Source organism: Salarias fasciatus, chromosome 17, assembly GCF_902148845.1.
Source record: "Salarias fasciatus chromosome 17, fSalaFa1.1, whole genome shotgun sequence".
Lineage (NCBI taxonomy): Eukaryota > Metazoa > Chordata > Actinopteri > Blenniiformes > Blenniidae > Salarias > Salarias fasciatus.
This window is the reverse complement of record NC_043761.1, coordinates 11,249,916-11,267,192: the sequence shown is the minus strand read 5'-3', so window position 1 is coordinate 11,267,192 and position 17,277 is coordinate 11,249,916. Positions and strand designations below refer to the sequence as shown.

Sequence of the window (17,277 nt, the reverse complement as noted above, 5' to 3'; positions counted from 1 at the left end):
AGTTTACATCATTCTACAGACACTTGTCAGCCATTGCCACTTGATTGGGGTGTATCACTCTTCTTCAGGCGCTCCTGTCTATAGGTGGAGGCTGACAGTCGTCTGCTACCATCTATTCTCATTATCTTCCCGTCTGCCTGTGCCAGGCTGATTCTGTCTCTCTGTCTTCCTCAGCACCCTCTCTTGATACCGGTCCTGAGTGCAGTCACTGTTGCAGTCTTCTCTCCCAAAGTGAGAACCAGCAGGAGGCAAAAGACGGGAAAGAGAAAGAAAAGCTTTTCACTCCAGTTGCTCTTTGTCATTGACAAGAGCTCGGAGGGGGACAGTGGAGCAGCGTCTCAGCACATTTCAGTGACACATTTTGGCCAAGATGGAAGACAGACGGGCAGAGGAGAGGCAGATAGCATCTCGGTTCAGCTTGGAGAAACAGAGGAGGGAGAAAACCGGGAGGTGGACAAAGGGGCGCCAAGATGGGCAGACACCTGTGTCCACTTACATTTTGATGACACAGGCTGCTAAACCCATCAACCCATGTGCCATGACATTACAGAGACATGGCATATTTACACACACACACACACACACACACGCACGCACACACAGTCTCGGCACTGATGTTGCTGCTGCTGTCTACCTGACACCTCGACACGGTTCTGCCTATCGCTCCTGACAGGGACATCCATCCTCCATCCTGGAGAGATCGCCACACATAGAGACAGCAGGATTGATGCTCACACACACAAACCGAGTCTCGCATAATGTGGGAAATAAAAAAAAACAAACAAAAAAACTAAAAACACAGCAATTCAAAAATGTGTTGCTGGATTAAATGCCCACCCTTCATCTCACAGAAACACACACCTTGCTGCAATCATGGAGCTAGCATCAGAATCTGTCTGTATCCAGACCCAGCCAAGGTGCCGTCGAAGCCTGAGCGCGGCTGAAACAGTTTTCAGGGGGCCAAGCCCAGTGAACCCCGCAGATAGACGGGCTTTGTTATTCATCTCAGGGGACTGAACCATAGTGGAGCCTCACCTGCCTGCTTACAATGGGACCAGGAGTCAGTGAAGTGCGAGAGAGCCAGGTGAATGAGAAAAAAAAATAAAAATCATTTCAGTCTGAGGTGGTCTTTTTTTATTTATTTATTTCTGTTGGACAGCGTGCCACTCTGCCTGACCCGTAACGTGGCAAAAAGACTGGTGTCCATGTGGCCAAAAGTAATGCGTTTTATTGAGGTTTTTATTATTTTTAATTTGTAATTTCATTTTTTCCCCCTTGATTGGATTATACAAGTGTTTACTCATAATGTAATTGGAGGATAAAAATATTGTGTGCCGATTCAAAATGTTTCTGTTCTCACTCAGACCTCCATGTAAAGCATTCTGAGAATTTCCCTAATTTCATAACATTAGCTTGTCTGGTGACTTTACATACATTCATGGAGTGAAGTCCGGGCAGTTCTGGAGAAAGAGGAGCTGAAAGCACTTTAACATATTTTCATTTGGTTAAGACTGGATGTGTATTCGTGGTAGTGAAAGCATCTAATTATACCAATTGATGTGACCACCTCTTTGATTGAGGGCTTCAAGCTAATTTGCCCCATTTGGCACAAGAGTAATCAACATCTCATTACAAATGGCACAAAGTGGAGGAGCACACTTGTGAGCTGGTGCTTCATATATATATATATATATATATATATATATATATATATATATATATATATATATGTGTGTGTGTGTGTGTGTGTGTGTGTGTGTGTGTGTGTGTGTGTGTGTGTATGTGTGTGTGTGTCTATATGGATTGGCCGGACATTTGACCTGACTACATACCGACATTACATGGACCTTAGGGGATTATGAGGACTATGCCGATGTCCCTGTAATTCGGAGAGTGTATTTGCATTTGTGAGTGTCTAAAGAACAAAAATCCTCATTTTCTTTGAAAGTCCTTATGTACCACTTGACCTGATTTTCAGTGTATCCCAGTGTATAGAACAGCGTCCCCTAGTGTTAGTCCCTGAATTGCATCTTCTTACACATTTTTGATACACACGGTGCAAATTTAGCGGGCTCTTTTGTGATTGGCTGGTTTGAACTTGTGGGCGCGATCAACATGGCGTCGGGTTCAAGCTCCGCCCACGCACGCTTTGGGTTCGTCCTCGCTTTAAACATTAAATGCCCACTTGAAAGTCCGAATGGATATCCACATCTCTGGAGGAATAAATACACACAGGTAAGTTTTGAAACTTATTAATTGGCCAACTGTTTGTTTAAGAAAGATTTTGCAAGTAACAGCACCAACAACACTGTGTTAAGACGTGCAGAGAGAGCTGTGTCGAGAGCTGCGTAGAGAACGTTAGTCGCAACGTTAGCTAACGTTAGCTTCGGCTAACGTTAGCTCAGGCTGTAGTCAGGCTGTAGTTATCTGTTTTTATTGACATATGGAAGCTGAGCTGAGGTCTGGAGAGTCTGTAGCTTTCAAGTAACACTGGGTTAAGATGTGTAGAGAGCTGTGTGGAGACGTTAGCTGACGTTAGCAACGTCGCTAACGCTAGCTAGCGTTAGCAACATCGCTAACGCTAGCTAGCGTTAGCAACGTCGCTAACGCTAGCTAGCGTCAGCTTTTTAAAAGATGAAACAAGCTGGGACTGTTTTCTTTTATTCTCTGTTGTTATCATTAACTAGTTAACTGCTTTTAGGAAACAGAAAATAATCAGATGTCAGAAGCAGTTCAGTAGCAACATGGTATGCCTTGCTTTTTACCTCACTGAGGGATCCAAGTGTTTTTTCTTACATGTTAAAAGGTGCTGAGCGTGTTTCTTCCAGCTTTTTGAATCTACTATTAGTTTAATACCTGCAGCATCAGACAGCAGTAGGATCCATATTTGTGTTTCTAAAGAGAAAAAAGCTTCTGTATTTACATAGAACAACAATAACTTCAATAATAAAGTTTACCCTTACACTATATTGTATTATTGAGAAAGGGACAATCAGGATCCAAAAACAGGTTAAAAAGTGGTGAGCGTGTTTGATTTTTTGCTATAGATGAAGTTTTAGTCTGTTAATACATATTACAAACATTGCATGCTTACAGCAGCACTCTCCAGCAACCAGTCTGTCTGAAAAGATGAAATGCCATCACTTTAATGGTTGAATGAAGTAATGTTTCATGTTCTACATCTGGAAGGAGTTTTAGAAACTAATATTGTGGTTGATTTTTTTATGCTGTGAGTTAGCACAATATGTTTTGTTAAAGCTTAAGGTGCGGTCACACCAGACGCGTTGCAAGCGTCACGGGCGTCACTGACGCCTCAAAGTTGACGCATGTGAAGTGTGGAATTCAACGCGTGTTCAAATTACACACGACGCTTTCAACGCTCGCGACGCGCGGCAGCTCACTGGCGGGAGTGGGAGGAGCTTGTGTCCTGTCTTCATGTTGACAGTTGCGGAATCGGTGCCGAAATCGACCTGCTAAAGCTGATTTCACTTTAGCTCTAAACTCTTCAAATGTATAACTTTATCGAGATTTTTTTTAAATTAGGCGACAAAGTGGTCGTTTAGAGCCCGAGTGTGTCGTTTGTTTGCCTGAATACCAGCTGTTTATGATTTTCTTCGGACGAATTCGGTGAAATGTGAGCCAGCCGCAGTGAGCGGCTCCAGCACGGAGGTGTCAGAGAAGCAGGAGAGAAGCAGAGCACACACGAACCCTGGACCCGCCACGGGGGCCCCCCGCCACGGCGCCGTGGCGGGCTGTTCCCCCGACCCAGCGGCCCAGCCTCCAGACCCGGTCGGGCTTTGGCGGCGGGCGATGCGGATCGCACCGTCGGCCGCCCCCGCTTCTCCGACCGGCTCCCCGGCGACCCGCAGCAGGACTGAGATGCGCGGTCTCACCCAGCGGTCCTACGGAGCGGGCCCGCCGCTGGGGTGGCGCGCTGCACCGAGGGGCCCGGGGGTCTGCCACTGGACCTCCGGGACCGACTCGGTGCGACGTCCGGAGGGTGTGGGAAACTCTGCGCTGGCCGGCGGGACCGACTCGGTGCGACGTCCGGAGGTCCCGGAGGTCTGGCGGCGGACCCCCGGGCCCCCCGGTGCAGCGCGCCACCCCAGCGGCGGGCCTGCCGGCCAGCGCAGAGTTTCCCACACTCTCCGGGCCGGACCCAGATTGCGGGGCCAGCGTGAGGATGAGGTTAGCTTTCAGCAGTACCTCCGCCTCTCCCGGGCCCAGTTTGACGAGCTTCTGGCCCGCATCAGCGCTCAGAGTGCTCGTCTGTGATTGGATGACGCGTGCGTTGACGCTTCCAAAGTTCAATTTTCCCAACTTCAGGCGTTGACGCCTGCAACGCGCGACGCGCGTCGCCAACGCTCGGAAAGCGACGCTCGAAAAGCGTCTGACACGCGTTAGGTGTGTTGAAGCTCGTCCACCATAGACTTTGAATGTAAAAGCGACGCCCGTGACGCTTGCAACGCATCCGGTGTGAACGCACCTTTAGAGTCAAAATTAATTTGAGTCTCTGGTCCAATTCTGCTTTACATTACAACAAACATTGTCTTGCTCTGTTTAAAGTGTAATTCATATGCATACTCTCACCTGACCATCTCTGGTCTCAAAAAAAGTGTTATACTTAATATTGGTCCTTTTGCATGTGGAATGAATAATTGTCGTTGGTAACACATAGATTTCTGAAGGAACAATAAATACAATGTGCACAGACTCTCGTGAGACAGGTTAGTTTGACCCTACTGATGAGGTGTTGTTACAATAGTAATTCTGCTCAGTGAAGCCAGCCACTGGATTCTATCCGTACCTTTTAAGTATGTTACTGGCTTGCACAGCTAAAGATTTCCGTGCTTTGATAATACTTGTCTCTACAGATAAACATGATAACTTGACTGAGTCATTTTCCTTGACAATTCAGGGTTATGATGCAGTGGAGTTAAAATGCAATGGCGAAGACGCATAAATCAAAAGGAGGATGCAAAATTTTGCGTTACTGCTGGAAGGGACAAAGTGGGGCTTGACATCCAATACATCAATGCCTTCAAAGGTATGTTGAATCTTGGTAATGTTTGCAGTTAAACTTGAATGTGTGGCCTGACTTTACTCTTGACTTTATTTCTCTTGTACTTTGAATTTTACAAACTGTCCAGAGTGGCTCACAGGAGCATTTTCTTCTTATTGTGCGTCTCTTTCATGCATTGTCTGCTATAGATGACCAGTGACAGAAGTCAGACTGAAATGATTATGAGCGCCGTGAGCCAGACGAGGCCAGTGCTTGACCGAGCCACCAGAGTTGAAAAGGTAAATTACATTTGGTTTTCCATTTAATGTCATCACTCGAGGCACAATATTATGCTTTCTAACATGGTCATTTTTGGAGTGTGTGTGTTTATTCACATGCATGTAGTGTGGATTATGCGGACAGTGGTATGTGAGGACAATCTCAATGGATGCTTTTCAAAGTGTGAGTCAGTATAGCTTCTGAGTGTTTGTGTGTGCATATTACACTGTGAACCGCCCAATTATGACTTAGGCGGACTGTAGTGTTTAGAGGGTCCTTCCTCTGGTGGGGGGATGGTAATGGAATCACTTTGGTCTGTATGAATACCTGGACAACCTGCATTTGATCTGTATGTTACTTTAGGGTGCTTTCACACCTACCAGTCCGCTAGAGTGGTTCGGTTCAGACATAAATTATTCATAAATGTTGCAGCTGTCAACTAGTTCGGTTCACATTCACACCACTTGTTTTTGCAGATGAACTATCCACTATGACCCTCCTGCCCCTTGGTGGCGCTGTTCACATAATAGTGTGTTTTGCGTGGCGGAAGTGAACCCTGATTGGCCAGCATGTGTGACGTGATGCGCCGCGCGGCTTGCTACGGAAGCCTCCGCTGACCAAAAAGCCTTCTCCACAACAGAGCGGACAGGACCGAGGCTGGTCAACGTTCACACCAGCAGCGGATCGCGCCGAGACCGCACCGAGACCGCCTCCTCGAGGAGGTCTCGGTGCGGTTCTTTGTCCCGGACCAAAACTAACTGGTCTGCTTTCACACCAGCGCGTACGAACCGAACCTGCAGGAATTGGGGACGCTAGTCCGCTTCAAGCGGACCAAATGCTGTAGGTCTGAAAGCACCCATGTTCATGGTCAGTGTTGTTATCCATGTCAGGATGTGGACCCAGACACCAGGCATAATTATGTTACAAGAAAAGATCGTATTTAGAATGAATGCGTGCAAATTTGTCAGCTATAAAGGCGCAGCATCTCCCTGCAAAAAGCTTCTGGCCACCTCTTTCAGATAGAATGGGACCATTCTAGGACATGAACCATAAGAGATAAAGAAGAATCAGATTCATCAGTTACAACTAACTTCGAACATTATAGGTTTAGTCATCTGCAGGTTATTGTCTGTTGACAAAAAAACGCATGTAGAGTACATTTTCCTCCCTTTGAAGAATTCTGAATCACAGCCACGATGAACCTAACTTAATGTCACACAGAGAACATCATGCTGTCAAACTGTTTGTAACTTTTGCAGGCTCTTGAAGAGAAAACAAATCAAGAAGTTCCCAAGACCACAAATTCCAAATCAGCAAATGGAACCGTTGAACAGGTATTTCCATGTGTCAGTGGAAGACAGATTTCTCTTGTACTTTGAATTTTACAAACTGTCCAGAGTGGCTCACAGGAGCATTTTCTTCTTATTGTGCGTCTCTTTCATGCATTGTCTGCTATAGATGACCAGTGACAGAAGTCAGACTGAAATGATTATGAGCGCCGTGAGCCAGACGAGGCCAGTGCTTGACCGAGCCACCAGAGTTGAAAAGGTAAATTACATTTGGTTTTCCATTTAATGTCATCACTCGAGGCACAATATTATGCTTTCTAACATGGTCATTTTTGGAGTGTGTGTGTTTATTCACATGCATGTAGTGTGGATTATGCGGACAGTGGTATGTGAGGACAATCTCAATGGATGCTTTTCAAAGTGTGAGTCAGTATAGCTTCTGAGTGTTTGTGTGTGCATATTACACTGTGAACCGCCCAATTATGACTTAGGCGGACTGTAGTGTTTAGAGGTTCCTTCCTCTGGTGGGGGGATGGTAATGGAATCACTTCGGCTTGGACAACCTGCATTTGATCTGTATGCAAGTTAAATGTTTACGGTCAGTGTGGTTAGACACTTGCCAGGCTGTGGACCCAGACACCAGTCATTATTATTATTATTATTATTATTATTATTAAAAGATGCTGTTTAGAATGAATCGGTGCAAATTCATCAACGATAAAGGCGCAGCTTCTCCTTGCAACAAGCTGCCAGCCACCTCTTTCAGATAGAATGGGACCATTCTACCAAAATGATTGTTAGATATAAAGAAAGAATCAAATATCAAATTCTTCACTTACGATTACCCTACAATATTGTAGTTTAGTGGTCTGCAGACTACAGTCAGTCGATAGAAATCACTTCTATAATGTATTTCCCTCTACCAAACATTCAGAATCACAGCCATGATGACCTTCTCATCATCTTACACAGAGAACATTTTCTTGAAATGAATTATAATATTGTTATGTCCTTTTTTACAGGATCTCGATGAGGAAATGCCTCAGGAAAGTCCCGAGACAACAAATTCTTCATCATCAAAAGAAGTTGTTGAACAGGTGTGTCTTAATGGAAGAAAGATTGTTATCTTGGACTTTACATCTTGCCAAACTCTCCAGAGAGGTTCACAACAATGTTTTGCCACCATTACTTTGTATTAACAGCAGAATGTTTCTTGGTCCAAACTTCAGACATCCTCCTGACTGTTAAGATTCTCTGTATTTTTAATGTATTGCTGTTCCATGCACTATCTGCTACAGGTGACAAGTGAGAAAAGCCAGATTGAGAGGACTGTGAGTGGCCTGAATCAGACAAGTCCAGTGTTGGATGTCCTCCCTGTGTTTGGACAGGTAGGTTAAACCCAGGGTGCCAATCAATGCCGGTGCAGTGTGAGTGCACTGCACTTACATGGATAGTGGAAAGGAAGGACGACCCCACCAGAAGCATAAGGCCTCAATCACACATACGCGGTCACTGCGCGGGCGCGGGGCGGACGCGTAGACCGCGCAGGCGCTGGAGCGGCGTACTCAGGCGTCCCTTTCTCACCAGCGCGGTCTGCGTGAGCGGGTTGTCGGCGGCAATGGGCTACTAGTGTAACATGTTTGAAGTAATTCCAGAGGCGTTTCGGGAGCGAAAGGATGTTTATTCCCAAGAGCAGGCATCCAGAAACGTGCATCAGCATCGGGAGTCAAAAACACACAACACAATGCGGCTTCCGTAGCTCCGGCATAGACTTATAGATATAGATCTCTAGATATATGTATCTACACACGCACGCTCCTCTCAACTGCGCCGAATAGTAAATTCAAACGGAACATATATCTGCATATATGACAACTCGGCCCTGTCTTCATTGTTTTCATTGGGACCCGCTCCAAGCTGCGTGGAAAAATAGACGGAGCAGAACACTGGTAAAAGCCTCTGGTGTAGACCAGTTTGTGAGCAAACATGAGCTCAATACATGCATAGAAAGCCTAGCTGACACGAGATGTGTGTTTATGCCATTGGTTTCAATGGGACACCGCGCACAACCCGCGCAGAAATATAGACTTGATTTCTATTTAGAAACCGCCGCGTGGATTTGAACGGGCCATGAACGTGTTCTCTGCGCGTGCAGTGTGAACCGACTGATCTGTCTGCATGCAGTTCTGACTTTTCCCCGCTGACACCGTGCAAACCCGGACAGATCCGCGCCCGCACAGCCGCGTATGTGTGATTGAGGCCTAAGAGATTGTAGGTCTTTGTAACATTGAAGTGTGTGTGAGTGTATTAAGCCATGAGCCACCCAAATGTGACTTGGAAGGACTGTAGTGTTTAGAGGGTCCTTCCTCTGGTGGGAATTTGACATCACTAGAAAAGACGGACCGTTTTCACGGGTATGAGAGGGGCTGCCTCTCTAAGCAGGAGAAAAATAAGGAAAGCTCAAACACAGGCACGAAGGAAAAACCCGCTTTGTGGATGTTTTTGATGAGTACATAACTATATATCAAGGCTGAAACATACAAAAGGTGAATTTTGAATGATACCGCCCCTTTAATGTCTCTTGAACCTTTACGCTGTCTACAGTGTCCTTTTGCGCATATAATAAATACATTTCTCATCATTTCAGGATCAACAGTCTGATGTTACCCTTGATGATATCCAAGTTCACAGAGATTTCTACAGATTCCCAGTTCCCACCACACAGCTGGCCAAGGTTTCCAAACTGCTGTCAATGCAAAAAGGATGTCTTTCTGGTCTGCAAGGGAAATCCCTGGATGAGATTGCACTTGAAGGTTTGTACAGAAATTAGTATTCCAAATAAATGTCTGTATTTAATGTGGAGTAATGCATCTGAATTTTACTAATACTTATTTCTAGGTGAAATTGCGTTAAGTGATGCTGAGGCCGAGGATAGTCAGAGGGAGTCAGATGACAACGGCACAACATTCACATCACACTGTGGAAATATCAAGCCTGTGGATGCTGCATCTGTTTCTGCATTAGCAGAGGAGGCTCATGACACTGAAGGTTTTGGTAAGTTACCTCACCACATAGTTACAGTTGTGATCATAAGCGTACATGCACTAAAGACCATGCAGATCAATAAAGTCTTGAGTTTCCAATAACTCCCATCACTAAAAATATTCTATGATGAAATCATTAAAACACCTTCAATCACAAAATACAATAATGCAATTTCATCTCAACTAGGCAATTTTGGTAGCTGTCTACAAACTTCTGGTTGTATCTTTCACTACTCCTCATGACATAATTGGTACTGTTGAACAAAATGTTCAATTTTTTCACATAAATTAATTTGATTAGATTTAAGTCAGGGCTTAGGGGAAACGGGTCTCTTATCCTAATTTTAACCTGACTGAACCATTTCTTTACTGCTTTTGATGTGTGTTTGGAATCGTTTGCCGTTTTTCAATTATTAGTATGAGTGCGTACCCATGTACTTAGCGAGAACACACTTGTTCGTCGTACTCAGGGCTGGCTCTGGGCATAGGTGAACTCGGCGGCCGCCTTGGGCACACTGTACAGGTGGTGGGGGGGGCATGTGGAAGAGTAGTTGGCGCATGGTGCGGTGCTCCGATGCTACGTGCGAGCACCGCACAGCAACACCCCCCCACCCACCACCCACCCCAATGAGGCCGCTCGTCTCAGGCTCATCTGGGGCGCATACTTAGGCATACAAGTCCGTCGCAAGTCTGTACTCGAAGTACAGACTTGTGACGAGGCTAGAACACAGTGGATTAATGTACAGCATACTTGATGACATCATTGTGTGTTCACAATGCCAATATCTCTTAGTTTTCATATCATTCATGCATTAGAATATTAATAAAACGCAACATAAGATGAGTGTTTATAGCGTGGCCAGTGATCAGGAAGTATTATTGAAGAGAGTAGCTGGTGTGGAACAAGTTAATATAGCAAATCGCAGCATTAAACATTGTAAAAACATTAAAATGACAATACAGGATGAACTAGATTGTAGAAAAATGTGGCAAAATTGCTAACTATTCTGTCACATAAATGCTGCATATAATACAGTGTTACATTTACTTCTAGCCTGCCTGCCCTCCTATACAGCCTTTCAATTACTGTTTAACTACTTGGAGCTGAGCTCAGAAGAAAAGCAGGTGATCAGATATTTCTACAAATACAATTTTTTCACTGTATGTTTTACTGCCTGTCATACCTGTGCGCCTTTTGTCATCCGTCTGCTCCGGTCTTCATGATGACTGATTTACATGAGTCTAATATACATTACACATCATCAGCACCATTCAGTTCTCTCTTCAGTAAATACATCAATGTGTTCCACTAAGCAAAGAGAGATATTAATCATAAACAGATGTCTAACAAAGAAAGTCAGGAGTTTAAGGAAACTTTAACAAACTTCAACAGAACCTTCAAGAGCAAAAGCGAAAATAAGTTAGAAACATCAGGAAGGTTAAAAAAATGACACGTTTTAAAAAAAATTCTACAGTTCTTTCTTTTATTTACCAGGAACAACAACAACTATATGAACAGGTCAATGATAAGATGTTGATCCTGGAGGTCATGTGACTCCAATCTTCAGTGTTGTCCAGGGAGAACACTGTTATATTGTTACAGATTCTGCTCCAGGAAAAAGCCCCTGGTTGGAGTGAGGAGCTTCGGTCTGGTTCCGGCAGAGTTCTGGACCTTCCTCAGTGTTGTGGATGAGCTGATGAACATCATCACAGAGTGATCCACTTCCAGACAGGAGCAGGTGGAGGAACCTGGAGCTTTGCTCTCCTGGCCATCGGGCATTTCTCCATCCTTCTGGAGTTGTTGATGGAGCCAGATCAAAATTCTTCCTCCTGCATAGCCACAGAAACATCTGTTACCTAAACAGAGAGTTTTCCCCTCCATCATACTGCAGAATGTTAGTGATGCCAAAGGGAGGTTTACTGATGTCTATATTAACAACCTGGGATGCGTTGAGGCCTGGTCCTGCTCAGATCCCCCATGAACCAGCTGGTCCTGTCTCCACCAGCTGGGTTTCTGCTGGGTGGAGGTGGAGACTCATCCCTGCAGCACCAGGAGCCTTTATGACACCAGACTGACAACCTGTCACAAAGAAAGCTCTATCTCAATGATCAGACACATAAACATGTACACAGTGCATTCTGACCATGATCAGATCATAATGTATCAGTCACAGGAAGCATCTGTGGTGTCATTCAAAGTAAAAAAAAAAAAAAAAAACAAGTCAGATACCTTGGATTAAGCCTTCAAATTATGCCTATTTTATTCCTGGCTTGTTTGGCGTCACATCCAACCCTGAAGACTCTGAGGACAAAAAGAATCACACACTACCAACTCAATATGTTATTCATGCGTGCATTAATTCAAGCATTGAAAAACAAACCTCTCCATCCACATCTGGATGCAGATCACCTCTGGATCAGGTTCTGTTTCCTCAGTAATCCCTTGATTGAAATAGTTCATAGTTTTAGTTTGAATGCACAACATTTGCCAGTATAACCAGTAGAACACATTTAAACCACTGAGACTGAACTTTATGGTCAATGTTAACATTCACCTCCCATTTAAACATTCAAGTTCACTTAAACAGCTATAAACATGAACTTTTCCTTCAGCTGAGCAGATTTACTCTGAAACAGATTAAACTGGACGAAGACACCGTTGGATTCACACAAAACGATCCATATCTCCTGTGTAGCCATGGCGGAGAGTGATAGCCAGCTGCAGCCGTCATGAAGCAGCTGAGCGCCGGATAGCCTCAGACCCCCGGGTCACCTCGGTCCGCCGTTTGGTCCCCAGATGTCCGAAATTGTCGGAACAAATTTTTTAGTGAGCTTGATGTGGAGAGACTGACCCCATATCAACATTCTAAACAGCTACATTCTCGCCTAAAACACCGTTAAAACTATGTTCTGTTAAACAATAACGCTAATATTTCAGAATTTTTTTACTCACCGCTGTGTTCACTCCTCCGTCATGTCTTGCAAAATGCATTCTGGGTAATTTCACTTCTCAAGTCTACACAAGTCTGGTCCGATGCAGACTTGGTAAAGTGGGCGGAGTTAGTCCACATCGGGTATTTCATGCATACTTGGTTTGATGCGTACTTTGAATTGGAACAGTACTTGGTCTCCAACTGATGACATTTCATGAGTCTGAGAGTACACAACTACAGAGAAGTACGCGTATTGAGAAGCGATCATTGTCTTGTTGAAACATACAACTGTGTCCAAGATCAACTTTTTGGCTAATAATTTTAGGTTTTCCTGGATAATATTGAATTAACCCTTTTACATGATTCCATTTACTGTAAAACACCAGTTCCACTGGCAGCAAAACAGCCCTAGGGCAATAATACAACCATCATCATGGTTGACGATAGGTTTAGTGTTCTTAGGTTTAAAGGCTTCACCTTTTTTCCTTCATATTTAGGGTCGTTGTAGCCAAACAGCACAATTTTTCTTTCATCTGACGACAGAATTTTCTTTCAGAAGCCATTTGTTTCTCCATGTGATCAGCAGCATATTTCAGTCGAGCCTTAAGATTCAGCTTCTCGAGAGCTTCTCTTTGCAGGGCTACCTCTTATTTCATGATAATCATAATCTCTCACAAGAAGTTCAGAAGGCATGTAACTAAAAACATTTTGTTTCACACGTTTTTACATCTTCAAAACTGATAGGTCAAGTTGCTGTGTATATTTTTGACCCAGCAGATTTTATCATATTTCCAGAAGACCTTTAATATGTCAGAACCAAAAAGCACAATTGCTTTTTGTCTCCAAGATGCATAAGATTCATTTTATTTTTTTTTAGAAACCATGTAACCATGAGGCAAGGAAAAAAACATAACTAAAATAGTGGATAATTAACTGCTTTTAAGAATGTTCAGTGTCCACAGATAAAATGTCATTTGTCACATAAAAAGTCACATTTGGTTTCTTTTTGTGACGGTGTTTTCTACTTTTTATGTCTTCCAGGAAACGATGCTGCTCAACAACGGGATTCCAGAAGAATAACAAAGAGAACGTGGTCTAAGGCTGAAGTTGCTGCAGTAATGCGACATTTCAGAGATCACATATCTAAAGGAAAATTGGCCACCAAAAATGAATGCAGTCACTGCAAGCTGGTAGAAGACCCTGTGTTAGCCCAGAGAACAGTGCAAAATATCAGAGACTTTGTGAGAAATCGAGGAACAGCTGCAAAGAGGCAGCCACAGAAGCATAAGCTTTAAGTTCATTTGCAGTTATTCTCTTGTGTTGTAATTTTTCTGTTGCCTTAATATGTTTCGTAACAGCGAGTTGAGTGCACTTGCTTTTATTTATGTCTGCACACTTTTTCGTACTTTTCTTTGATTTTAGCTGTTGTATGTTTTAAGTTGTGTAGACAGATCTTTAAGTGCAATTTTACTTTTTTCGGATAATAAACCGACTGTTCCATTAATGTTGTGTGCAGTCAGGTCTGGTGTATAAGGTGGGTGTGTATTTATGCTAATGAGGTACTGACATCATTGTCCCTTTAAAGTCCCCATAGTGCTTTATTTTGGTTCTTATAAGTCACATATTTGTCAAGAAGAGAAATGTCTTCACAAACCACCATAATTTTAGGTAGGTGTGTATAGAGTTACGTAGCTCGTACCTGAAACCTAAAGTGACCTAAATTTTTTTCAGATTTTTTACAGCATTTTAATCCACCTCCCGTTGCTCCAGCACCTTGGGAAAGGGTAGCCGGCCTAAACCACCACCGGGCGGGTTTGGCGAAACTGTCCGTCTAGCCCTTATAAACCCGTATGTGTGTGTGTGTGGGGTGTTTACCATAACCTGTGCTCATTATGATGGGGTTTGTTTGTGCTTTATCAGCTGTGTTAAGTTTGCAGCTGAACTGTGGTCACGCCTTCAGAAAGCATTAATACTACACACACACACACACACACACACGCGCGCGCACTAATAGCGACCTGCAAAGAAGCGGCTGTGAGCGGTGGAGAGGGTGACAGTGACTGATTCAGAGTCTGATGGCGTTGACTTGTCGTCTGCTGGTCCAGTGAGAGAGAGAAAGAGAGAGGGACTGACTGACTGGGGACAGGGATAATGAGATAACGCGTGCAAATGAACAACGAAGCACCGAGAAAAGAGAGGAACGCCTGGTGACATTTACACGTAGGCCTATGTGCGCCTGTTTCATACGTAGTTTTGATGAGATGAAACATGCACTGAGCTTTAACGACAGGAACTTTCACTCGTAATGCTGTAAAACACCATGAAACGCTCCACACGCTATGCAAATCAGAAACATGTTGGCAGCAATAGACAAGAATCCACTGCAAAGTGTGGGAAACATAATGATGCTGGCACTTCCTTATTCCTCTGGGGAGCCAATCACTGATGAAGTGAGGACTTCGAGAGGCAAGACAGTGGAAGCCCAGCGCTGAAGGAGATCCACAAGTACTTTGTCGGGAGAGAGCAGGATTTGTTATACAACTCTGAGTGCTGTGCAGCTGCACAACAGCACTGCAACCAGGAGCCTGAAACAGGCCGCAGAGGAGAGGGAACTAACTGGCTCATGAAATATAACTACTTCTGTGCATTTGTGAGCACATAGTGCAGAGAGGGTCAAGGAGGCTGTCATATCATTGATTTTGGCTCAAAGGAATATGTGCTATTCTACACTCCATACATAGTGTACACGGCTATAACCAGGCTGCTTTCTGGAAATATCCCCATAGACTTTTATTGTCACCTAAGTTCCAAAAGGATAGTCAGTTTTACAGCATGTATATTCACCAAGCCAGTAATGACAGACACCAACTGAAAAGGAACAAGAGAAGTGTTTATATTTAATGCCAAATATATTATTAATCATCATAACTCTGGCATTTATTGTTTTATTTCTGTATTTCCCTAATTACATAGTTTCTTAAAACATAATTAAATTCGGATCACTTGTTTATAGTAGTTGCTGTGGACTAACTGTACAAGAATGGAATTTTTTTCAACTATGATTTGATTGAAGTTGAAAATTGTATTTACTGATGATATGTGCGTTTTTTAACTAATAATGGCTGACATGAATGTCTGCGCTCTAACCTGGACAGCTATTGAAAATGTAACAAAAAAGACTTGAAATAGTGTAATGCAATCAATAATATATTTAAATATAATCATATCAAATCAAATCATCAAATCAATCTTTATTTATAGAGCACTTTTCATATTCTTAAAAAAAAACAACACAAAATGCTAAACAGTAAAATCAGTCATAAAAACAAAAAACAAAACTGCACCATCAATCAGGGTCGTATGCACACACACACACACACACACACACACACACACACACACACACACACACACACACAGAGCATATTTCATACAACAGAGGAGACATCTCATGGCACTGAGCATCATGGGAAATGTCACCATTGGGGCTGCCCACAGTGGGAGAAGTCAGAGGACATGACTGCTGGGGTTTCAGCGCCCGACACCCAACCCTGCCAGACCAAGGGAACCCCCCACAACAAGGTGTGGAGCCCCCCAGGCCAGCCGGGACTGGAGGACCAGCACAGAGCAACCCCCTCAGTCAAATGGATCCAACACCCGGTGTGAAGGACCCCCCCACCTCTCAGGAAACACTGGAGTTAAACAGCCAATTAGACAACTACCAGTGTTTTGTTTAAAGTTGCTGTCAGGAGTGGGATTTGAACCCACGCCTCCAGTGTGGAGACCAGAAGTCCCATTGAGAAGGAAGGAAACTCTCCTTGAGTCTGGCGCCTTAGACCACTCGGCCATCCTGACCTACGTAACATGACATTTCTTTTATGTGCTTCAGTTGTTTACATGTCATGTTGTTCAATGACTATTTTTATCTCATGCACATTTTATGTGCATGCACCATCACAGTAAACTCATTCACTCATTCATTCATTAAACAGCCTATCTATGATGACAATAGGTGAAAGGCAAAGTGAACCATCCATCTAAACTCTATGAACAATATTTTCAGCACAAACGGATTTTCTTTTCATCCATTATCTGGAGTTTCTGCAGGTGCAGAGGATGACTTTTAAAAACGTGAGGCTCGGAGCTGAAGAGGGAGCCACAAACACAAAAAGAGAGTGAAGTAAGGGGAACGTGCTACATGAGGTAAAAGGGACAGGTGTGTGCCGTGGCTCCAGAAACAATGGGACGCTACGACTACAGCCGATGTGGCCTACTTAAAAACAAAGACCACAGTTGCAACGGCTTTGACACTGTTCATGAATTTCATTTAAACTAAGGATAGAAAGAATGACCCTAAAGACATTAAAGTTTACTCTCAGTCTGACTCACACTTTCTAGATGCGTCATCCATCAGAAAATCAGAAATCAATGATACGAAGGGAACAGAAATAAACTTTTATGACTGCAAATCTGGCTTGTTCAACATTTTCTTGTCTTGAGGGAAACTTTTCTTGCAAGCAAACTCAACCAACAGCTGCTTCAACATATTTTATTGAGGAGACTTTACTGAAATATAAAGCAAGAAGAACACAGATAAATAGCCATCTTCAAGATGAAGCATCTAGCAAACTTAACAGACTTCACAGTGACTTTGAAATACTCTGCCTTTTACAGTATGCACCTTGAGGCTTCACTTTACTGCATTTGATGGACTTTACAGCATATTCTCA

The 17,277-nt window shown here is 43.6% G+C and overlaps 1 protein-coding gene and 1 non-coding gene across 3 annotated transcripts; one reads left to right on the top strand and one right to left on the bottom strand.

Moving 5' to 3' along the window:
- Nucleotides 1–2,121: 2,121 nt before the first annotated feature.
- On the top strand, nucleotides 2,122–14,051 carry LOC115404221 (uncharacterized). 2 transcript variants are annotated; one of them, XM_030113461.1, is made up of 10 exons: nucleotides 2,122–2,235; nucleotides 4,919–5,047; nucleotides 5,212–5,301; nucleotides 6,541–6,615; nucleotides 6,740–6,829; nucleotides 7,593–7,667; nucleotides 7,869–7,958; nucleotides 9,218–9,383; nucleotides 9,469–9,624; nucleotides 13,589–14,051. In XM_030113461.1, exons 2-10 carry the CDS (start codon nucleotides 4,976–4,978, stop codon nucleotides 13,840–13,842), a joined length of 1,068 nt encoding a protein of 355 aa, XP_029969321.1. In that variant the 5' UTR covers nucleotides 2,122–2,235; nucleotides 4,919–4,975; the 3' UTR covers nucleotides 13,843–14,051. The 2 variants fall into 2 exon arrangements, with proteins under 2 accessions (XP_029969321.1, XP_029969322.1); XM_030113462.1 differs by lacking the exons at nucleotides 6,541–6,615; nucleotides 6,740–6,829.
- A 2,239-nt stretch (nucleotides 14,052–16,290) lies between these two features.
- trnal-caa (transfer RNA leucine (anticodon CAA)) lies at nucleotides 16,291–16,402 on the bottom strand. Its single transcript has 2 exons — nucleotides 16,365–16,402; nucleotides 16,291–16,325 (listed from the first exon to the last, which is right to left on the bottom strand). It is a non-coding gene; the product is annotated as a tRNA-Leu (tRNA).
- Nucleotides 16,403–17,277: the final 875 nt, after the last annotated feature.